This window comes from Musa acuminata, chromosome BXJ1-4, assembly GCF_036884655.1.
Source record: "Musa acuminata AAA Group cultivar baxijiao chromosome BXJ1-4, Cavendish_Baxijiao_AAA, whole genome shotgun sequence".
Classification (NCBI taxonomy): domain Eukaryota; kingdom Viridiplantae; phylum Streptophyta; class Magnoliopsida; order Zingiberales; family Musaceae; genus Musa; species Musa acuminata.
In genome coordinates, this window is record NC_088330.1 from 27,355,894 (window position 1) to 27,365,806 (window position 9,913).

A 9,913-nucleotide genomic window follows, 5' to 3' on the forward strand; every position below is an offset into this window, starting at 1 on the left:
TGAATTCTGAGATGGATTCTATGTACTCCAATAAGGTTTGGAACCTAGTTGATGCGCCCAAAGGTATTGTACCCATCGGTTGCAGGTAGATCTTTAAGAAAAAGATCGGAGTAGATGGAAAGATAGAGACCTATAAAGCAAGGCTAGTGGCTAAGGGGTATCGTGAAAGGCAAGGTGTTGACTACGACGAAACCTTCTCACCCGTAGCAATACTAAAATCCATCAGAATTCTATTGGCTATTGCAGCACACTATGATTATGAGATCTGGCAGATGGAAGTGAAAACCGTATTCCTCAATGGGAACCTCGAGGAGGAGGTGTATATGATGCAACCTGAGAGATTCGTGTCCAAGAACTGCCCAGATAAGGTGTGTAGGTTGCTTAGATCCATTTATGGACTAAAGCAAGCTTCTTGAAGTTGGAACATAAGATTTGATGAGGCAATCAGATCTTATGACTTCGTTAAGAATGAAGATTAGCCTTGTGTGTACAGGAAGGTAAGTGGGAGCGCTATCACCTTTTTGGTGTTATATGTGGATGACATCCTCATCATTGGGAACGACGTAGGAATGCTATCCACAGTAAAGGCTTGGTTATCTAGACACTTCTCTATGAAGGACTTAGAGGAAGCATCCTATCTTGGGGATTAGAATCTATAGAGATAGATCCAAAAGGATGCTTGGCTTGTCCTAGTCCAAGTACATAGAAACCATTGTCAAAAGGTTTGGCATGGAAAATTCCAAGAGAGGTCTCATACCGATGAGACATGGGATATCGCTTTCTACGAGTATGTCCCTAAAGACTCCAAAAGAAAGGGCGAACATGGATATGATACCTTATGCCTCAACAGTAGGGTCTATTATGTATGCCATGCTATGTACTAGGCCTGATATAGCGCATACTCTGAGTGTCACGAGCAGGTATCAAGCGAATCCAGGCTTGGAGCACTGGAAAGCAGTAAAGTGTATCCTTAAGTACTTGAGAAGGACTAAGGATCTTTTACTAGTATATGGAGGTAATAGCCTTAAGGTTGAAGGCTACACAGACTCAAGTTTTCAGTCTGATGTCGATGATAGCAAGTCGAATTCAGGGTATGTGTACACCTTGAATGGAGGAGCAGTGTGCTGGAAGAGTTCCAAGCAAGATACCACTGCTGACTCGACCACAAAGGCGGAGTACATTGCTGTATCAGATGCAGCAGAGGGAGTCTGGGTGAAGAAGTTCATCACAGATTTGGGAGTCGTGCCGGGTAGCGAGGAGCCGATTTCCTTATATTGCGACAACTATGGGGCGATTACTCAAATAAGGGAACCTGGGTCTCATTAGAAGTGTTCTGAGGAGGTTCCAGCTTATTAGAGAGATCGTAACCCGAGGAGATGTAGCAGTGGAAAGAGTTCCATCCGAAGATAACATTGTAGATCCACTGACAAAGCCGTTGTCTCAGATTATCTTTGAGCGTCACAGGAGTCTGATAGGGATCAGACACATAGGTGATTGGCTTTAGGTCAAGTGGGAGATTGCTAGTCATAGGTGCCCAGTAAGCCAATCACATGAGTGATGGCACGTGTGACTTGATACAAAATCTTTTTGCTTATTATATTTTGGCGTATATCACTTTATAACTATTGTATATATATATATATATATATATGTATATATATATATATATATATGTATATATATATATATGTATATATATATATATGTATATATATATATATATATGTATGTATATATATATATATATATATGTATATATATATATATATGTATATATATATATATGTATGTATATATATATATATGTATGTATATATATATATATGTATGTATATATATATATATGTATGTATATATATATATATATGTATGTATATATATATATATGTATGTATATATATATATATGTATGTATATATATATATATATATGTATGTATATATATATATATATGTATGTATATATATATATATGTATATATATTGTGATGTCCTTGGATTTGTGCAATGGGAATCGGATCGTGATGAGATCACGATAATGAGATCGATTCACCTTTAAACACATATCATAACCGGTCATAGGTTACTCGAGAGGGACATCGTGATAACTGGACAGACTAGTGTGCTATATACCCGTCCATATGATGGATGCAGCTGGTCTCATAGCTGCCCGTGTAGGGACACTAGGGATATAGTACAGGTGCTCATTGGAGAATGAGTTTACTGATTGATCCGCCTACGGAATGCTGGATGGTTGATGATGCCTTATTGTCAGACAGCGATTCCGTAGTCCTAATGGTGTATTTGGTCCTTAGACTTGAGACACCAAGGATGTCCTGTATAAGTGCTCCACTCTTTGATACCAGACTTATAGGTTTGGCTATCCCAGATCTAGTACAGCTGGTCATTGGGAGTGGTAGTCGACCTTACGAGGGCTATTGAGTGTCGATAGAGGATCATCCACTCTCGGTGTCATGAGAGGAATATCCCATGTGTTCTTGCTCAGACAAATCCCTGACCAGGGTCATTCGGGTTGAGAGAGAAAGAGTTCTCCGGGAGAATCCGATTAGAGCGAGACTCGAGTAGACAGGTCCAATGGATTGGATTCTCCTGTATCGTTTGGGGACTACGACATAGTGGCCTAGTACGTCCGTAGTCGATGAGTCAAGTGAATTATTACAGAGATAATAATTCATTGAGTTAGAAGGAGTTCTGACAGGTATGACTCACGGCCAGCTCGATATTGGGCCTAGAGGGTCACACACATATGGTAGGCATTGCGATGAGTAGAGGTTCGGATATGAGATATCCGATGGAGCCCTTGTCTTATTGGATGCAGATCCAATACCCACTAGGGGAGGACCCATTAGGGTTTGATAGGGGACCTCTATAAATATGAGGGATTCAGAGCCTCATAGGTTAGAGCCTTTGCTTGCCTCTCCTATTCTCCTCCCCCTCTCCACCTCAGAGTAGGCCTGGAGTTTTGAGGAGCGTCGTCGCAACCCTACTGTGTGGATCACTGCTAGAGAGGAGGACACTTGACCTCCTTCACCCTCTCCTAAGGATCTGCAAGGAAACAGGGATATATGATCTCCCTAGGTAACACAATCTACTCTATATGCAGTTTTAAGTTTCGCGAATTTTGCGCACCAATCTTCGCACGACGACGAACATCTCTTTGGGAATCGGGGATTTTGTTTTCTTGTTCTTCCGCTGCGCATCTGATGTCGCCCCCAAGATTTTCCAACAATGCTGATATCACTCACCCTTTCTCGTCTATTGCCTCCACCGCATTTGTCCCCTACTCTCACCATGAGGCCTCATAGCCTCTATGCAACAACCTTCCTTGCCTATTACACCGGCCAACTACGCCCCCTTGCCCACTTTTTGTACTCGTCACCTTCTTCCCATGGAGTATAAGAAGGGCAAGCCTACTATCGCTAGTGAAGTTGATGGTGTTGTAGGAAGCAATGATAGAAGTGTTTGATATGGAGGTGGTGAAAGGGATATGGAGCTCGATGGAGGGGCTAGTGCAAGTGTTGAAGTTGGTAATGGGGTGCTGCACACCGTGGAAGGGTGCACGAAGGTGGGTGTGAGAGTGGGGAAGGATGAACGATGTTGACAGGATGAAAGCGACATGTGATCGATTATAAAAATAGGAAATGACATTTATGAGATTATAAAAATAGGAGTACCATATGAAAAAATAAATATAGATACCTTCTGAAAAAAATAAAAAATAAAAACATTTTCAGGTAAATTATACAAAAAATAATCATCAATTCATCAATTCATTAGAATTAAAGATGATTAGTAGACTTGTAACATGTGCCAGTATAGGTAGAAAGGTATTGAAGAGCAAAAAAAGAGTCCTGATTTCTTGATTTTCTCATCTTCTACTCAACTTGAAGGTGCCATCATGTGATGGTGTCTTTTGACATGTGATCCTCTTGAGGAAACATTGCCTCTTTAACTTAGAAAGAAAGAAAGGAACTCCACAAGATATGATTTACTTAGCTATTCTAGTATGAAAGGCTTCTTTTCTAAGAAACATAAATTGGTTTGCAGATTGTAACTGAACAGTGGAAGAGCATCAAACCCCAAGATGATCCATGCATGTGTAATAGCTTTGCAAGTACATATAAAAAAGATTTCAAGGATGCGGACTAGTCAAAATTATTCTGAGTCAATACAAGATGCTGAAGATTTCAGTGCAGCTAGGTATATATATTAAATGACAATGAATCACTTGTGGCACCAAAGAAGTATGTGTCAAGGATTTTAATCCGGACAACTTCATGTCCTCCAGAGAAGTTCCACCGTGTTGGTTTCCCACAAAATTATATATGGTGTCCTCCCCCCACTCCTTCCCCCTTCTCTGAATTATATATGGTTGACATTAATTTATGTAATTGATCATATATAATTATGTCAAGATCTAATTCTTTGTTTAAATGTTTTTAGTATTTTATTAATCATATAAATTACTGTTTGATGATGACGAAGAGATTGCTACATCGATGTGAAAGACGTAAGAAAGAAAGATACACAAAACACACAGTTGGAGAAAAATTGAGAAAAATCTTCATTTCCTTTGGAGAATATCTTTTTATGATTTTTTTATAACATTAAGAACTATTTTTATTTGATAATGTCACAGTGGATGACCTGATTAAGCAGTAACCAAATGTCATTAGACTATTATAAATGCAGATTTGATGTTGCATTTAATCCATATATATTTTGCTTTATGATTGACCATGCTTAATGATGTTTGCCTCCTTCCACCAAGATGATCATTTAAATTAAGAAAATTCAATGAAACATTTAACTATGTTGGAATCCAATGTTTCATTTCAGTCTCACTAAATCTAGGTATGTATGTTTCAGCTAATCTAGCTTGATTTATATGGTCTGAAATCTCACACCATTATTTTGATTTTTCTTTTGAAGAAATATATTGCATTTGATTACTTTCAAAAATCAGTTGATGTTTGGTCATGCTGAAATATGCCTATTAATAATGAGTAAAAAGTTTGACTGTCTTCATCATTAAATTAGTCACATAATTGTCCTGTCTGAACACATTAAATTCCAATTTAACTACAGAACCAATGTGTGCACATGATGTTCATAAAGGAACTTTAAATATTTGATCTCAATTGACTTGGAAACTAATATTAACAATTCCAACTTGGAAATTAAGTTCTGGTTCAAGAGTTGAAATAATGCTATAAAATTTAGTGCATAGTTGAAGCTAATGCTGTCTAACAAATTAGCTAACAATGTGTTTTGTCAAGGCTAATATATGGAAGGATTTCTATGCTATGCGGTTTGCTTGACTCAAGTAGCTGATAGTCGAAGTCAACTACAATGTTGGGATCGTATTCCACATTGTGAGAGGATACACAGCTAGCAAACTATTCTATTGATTACCAAGGCTGCATGTTCTTCTTCATGCAACTCCACCCTCACAAGCTAAACACTCTGTGAGTTGGCAATCATTATATTATCAGAAAGAAGCAAATATTATAACAGACATCATAGAATGGACTACGTGCTTTCCATTGTTTTCTGTCTCTTTCTCTCTTTCTATGTGTGTGTGTATTTCAAGATCTGTACAGTGAGCAAAGTCATACAAACTTTGCTTCTTCTCTTGGTTTGCTTCCTTTCCCTGCAGAAAGACTGGGATTGGTAGTAACTTTGTAGTTGGCACTGATTTTTGGATTGATCAATCATGTTGAGATTATTTTTTCCTTCATAGGAAGAGAAAGAGAGAGAGCGAGCGAGCGAGAGAGAGCGAGAGAGAGAGAGAGAGAGAGATCCTTAAGAACAATCACGTTGACATCATCATGTCTTGAACCAATTCACGCACGTTAAGTTGGATCTACCTTGAGGTTTGACTTTGTAAGAGAGATCTGCACTCCAAGATAGATGGGTGGTCAAGTTGCTTCCATAAAAAAAGAGACCTGACTTCAAGAACACCACCAAATCTTCGGGCCTATATGAGCACATGCATTTGATGAGGAGTTCTACAGGTGCAAAAGCCCTTACAATGGCTGCTTACGGCTCTCCACCGTTCTCACACCTTCTCCTCGCCATCCTCATACCAATCCTTCTTCTCACAGCCACTGCTGATGCCAATGAAGAAAGAAAGGTAAACGATCAACTCAGAAAGACATACGCTAGCTAATCATCTATAGAACACTGACATCTGGTCGAATCAACTGCTCGCTACATATCATGCAGGTATACATTGTGTACATGGGACATCAAACCTCATCCAGTTCGTCGACCGAGGCCGAACATCTAAATCTACTTAAGCAAGTACTCGAGGGCTGGTAATCTTTCTGTCCTTCTATGCTTCCATATATTCATTATGTGAAGAGCTGTTTCAGCAGCAGTAACGTACATCAAACAATGGTGCAGTGCCCCCTGCGATTCCTTGGTCTACAGCTACACGAAGAGCTTTAATGCACTTGCAGCTAAACTCCTGACCAAAGAGATGGAAAAGCTAGCTGGTATACTTCAGATCTCTTTCGATGGTGCCATTAATTGGTCTTGCAACGACAACGAAACTGATTGAAAGAGTGGTATATATTGTCGTAGGAATGAAGGGTGTGGTCTCTGTGTTCCCCAGCAAAATCCTGCACCCCCGCACAACCAGGTCATGGGATTTCTTGGGCTTTCCTGCGACCGTGAATCGTAATCCTCCACTGGAGAGCGATGTTATCGTCGGCATGATCGATACCGGAATCTGGCCGGAATCCGAGTCCTTCAACGATCAAGGACTCGGACCTCCGCCGCGCAAATGGAAGGGTGACTGCATAAACCTCAAGTGCAACAAGTATGGATCTCTCGTCCTCTCTTTCAGAATTAGAGTTTTGCTGTATAGTTTGTATGATGCATGTTGAGAAGAGTTTGTGTTGCATGCACCAGCAAAATCATTGGGGCGAGATACTACAACAGCTTGAACGACACGTCGCAAGAAGAGTCTCCGCGAGATTTCAATGGCCACGGAACGCACACGGCCTCCACCGTCGCCGGGAAGAGCGTACAGGGCGCCAGCCTCTACGGCCTCGCGGGTGGCACGGCCAGGGGCGGCGTGCCGTCGGCCAGGCTCGCCGTTTACAAGGTCTGCTGGTCGTTCGGCTGCGCCGAGCAAGACATCTTGGCAGCCTTCGACGACGCCATCGCCGACGGGGTCGACATCATATCCATCTCCATCGGCTACCCCTCCGCCTTCGACTATTTCCTGGACGCGATGGCCATCGGCTCGTTCCATGCCATGAAGAAGGGAGTCCTCACCTCGGCGTCCGGCGGTAACAGCGGGCCGTACCATGGCACGGTCGGCAACGTCGCTCCATGGATGCTGGTCTCTGCAGCAAGCAGCACCGACAGGCACATAATAGACAAGCTAGTAACCGGAGATCAGAGATGCGTGGTGGTGAGCTACTTCATGCGGGATACATTAGTGCAGAGCTCCATCACAAGCACTTAACCGAGTTCTCGTAATCTTTCTCAGGGGGCTTCGGTCAACACCTTCGCCACCGAGAAAGAGTCTTACCCTTTCGTATATTTTGGAGATGGAAGCTTTCCCCCAGCGTAAGCCAATTATTCACCCTCATGATCTCACTTGGAACTCTACTTAGAACTTGCTCTCGTTACTGTTGCAGAGATTGCACTCAACTGGACGAGAAATTAGTGAAGGGGAAGATAGTTCTGTGTGGATACATCGATGATGGGACAGGAGCTTATCTTGCCGGTGCTAAAGGAGCAGTAATGTTGAACGATGCTTTCCTCGACACTTCCTTCTCTTTTCCTCTTCCAGCCATCGCAATTAGCTACTCTAACGGCGAGAAGCTTATGCAATACATCAACAAGACCAAGTAAGTATTCATGTCAAAAGTCCCATGATGAATGATAGAGCATAAAACAATCACTATACCACATTCGATGTTGGTCAGTAATCCCGTGGCGAACATACACAAAAGCGAAGCAGTGTTCGATCCTAAAGCTCCAGTGGTTGGCTCCTTCTCATCCAGAGGTCCAAATACAATCACAGCTGACATCTTAAAGGTGATTGATTACTTTCTTCCTTGACTTCTTTTTTCTTGAGGGATCGATCATTATTGGCAGAATCGACAATACAAGGGTTGATTTGATTGCCCGCAGCCCGATATAAGTGCCCCAGGCATTGACATTTTAGCCGCCTGGTCAAAGCTCGGCAAAGTGTCAGGCTCCCCTAACGACACACGGTCGGTCGAGTATAACATCATCTCGGGGACTTCCATGGCCTGCCCGCACACCAGCGGTGCCGCCGCGTACGTCAAGTCGTTCCACCCGAGCTGGTCTCCTGCGGCCATCATGTCCGCGCTGATGACGACAGGTAACGTGCATGCCGACAGCGAGCTTGTTGTACTGTGAGCCATTGCAAGCAGGAGGTGATGCATTTGGGTGCCTACGTGTTGCAGCGAAGCCGATGAATCCTTCGCTCCACCCTGATGCGGAATTGGCCTACGGGGCGGGGCAGCTCAACCCGGTGAAGGCGGTCGACCCCGGCCTCGTATTCGATGCCGCCGACACCGACTACGTGCAGATGCTGTGCGACGAGGGTTACAATAAGTCCATGATTAGGATCATCACCGGAGACGACAGATGCTGTTCTTCTCTCGGTCGCAGAACCGCGAGGGATCTGAACTATCCTTCCATGGCCTTGCACGTCGCATCGAATGAATCCTTCGCAGGGAACTTCACGAGATCGGTGACCAACGTCGGCGATGCGTGTTCCATATATAGAGTAAAGATCAAAGCAGATGGGAGGCTGAAAGTGGTGGTGAATCCCAAGACGTTGGTGTTCACAAAACCAGACGAGAAACAAGGATTCGTGGTGAGTGTTTCAGGAGGGCCGATGGCGACGAATTCTACAGCGTCGGCTTCGATCGTATGGTTGGACGGAAAGCACAGCGTGAGGAGCGCGATGGTTGTGTATACAGATTTCACGAGTTAAAGACTGAGGATTCTTGTTGGGTTAAAGATGACGTGAACAGAGCAGCATCAAAACTGGGGTGGAAACATCTGTCTGTTGGGTCTTTTAAGGAGATTAGTTCTTGGCCGGTGTTCTTATTTTATTAATATGCATTTCTTCATTTAAAGAATCTAGCAAGTACGTCCATTTGTGAGTTTCGATCAAATAAATTAAGAAGCTAACAAATCCATGGTTCGGTTGTTTGATTCAATTACCAAATGGAAATATAATTGATGTTTGAGATTTGTAAGTTTTGATCAAATAAATTACGAAGCTAACAAATCCATGGTTCTGTTGTTTGAATCAATTATCGACTGGAAATATAATTTATGTTTGAGAGAGTCTTTTGGATAGACAATGTGATAGTTATCCTTCTTTTTGACATAGTTACAGCTGATCAATATTATCCACCGAATAGAAAACGGATGTTGGCAATGGATGCCAATAGTTTAAGAAAACAAGTGCTCATGTTTATTTCCACCTTATGGCTATGAAAATCAAATATATGCTTCAAATTCTATTAATAAATAAATGAAGGATCATTTCTTTGCCAACACCTCAGTATCTCTTACAAACTCATTCACCTCACCAGTTGATGCATGCTATCTAACAGGCAAGGATACACCCTATCAAGATCTTATCTTAATATATTTAATCTTATATATTTCTAATGACAGTGATGAAATCAGAAGACACATTAGAGTAGATGGAGACCTCTTTCATCTTTGGGTAGACAACCAAAGAAACACCATCATCTTGATCACTGAATTCTTCTACCATACAAGCGAACGATCGAAAACAAACAAACAACACGAGGCTCCTAATCTTAAGAGACGGTCAAGTAGGGAAGTTATCATGACTTGAACCCTGGTTAATCTTGTTGTAA

General features: G+C 42.0%; 1 protein-coding gene across 1 annotated transcript; it reads left to right on the forward strand.

Moving 5' to 3' along the window:
• The first annotated feature begins 6,000 nt into the window (after nt 1-6,000).
• On the forward strand, nt 6,001-9,219 carry LOC103981912 (subtilisin-like protease SBT4.3). The gene is made up of 10 exons (XM_009398671.3): nt 6,001-6,156; nt 6,249-6,340; nt 6,429-6,520; nt 6,609-6,846; nt 6,939-7,446; nt 7,525-7,604; nt 7,676-7,888; nt 7,967-8,078; nt 8,175-8,388; nt 8,474-9,219. Exons 1-10 carry the CDS (start codon nt 6,013-6,015, stop codon nt 9,007-9,009), a joined length of 2,229 nt encoding a protein of 742 aa, XP_009396946.2. The 5' UTR covers nt 6,001-6,012; the 3' UTR covers nt 9,010-9,219.
• The last annotated feature ends 694 nt before the right edge of the window (nt 9,220-9,913 follow it).

Coding starts and splice junctions, on each gene's coding strand:
- LOC103981912 (XM_009398671.3), top strand. CDS start 6,013: ATGCATTTGATGAGGAGTTCTACAGGTGCAAAAGCCCTTACAATGGCT. Junction 7,889..7,966: donor CAATACATCAACAAGACCAA/GTAAGTATTCAT, acceptor GATGTTGGTCAG/TAATCCCGTGGCGAACATAC. Junction 8,079..8,174: donor TCACAGCTGACATCTTAAAG/GTGATTGATTAC, acceptor GATTGCCCGCAG/CCCGATATAAGTGCCCCAGG.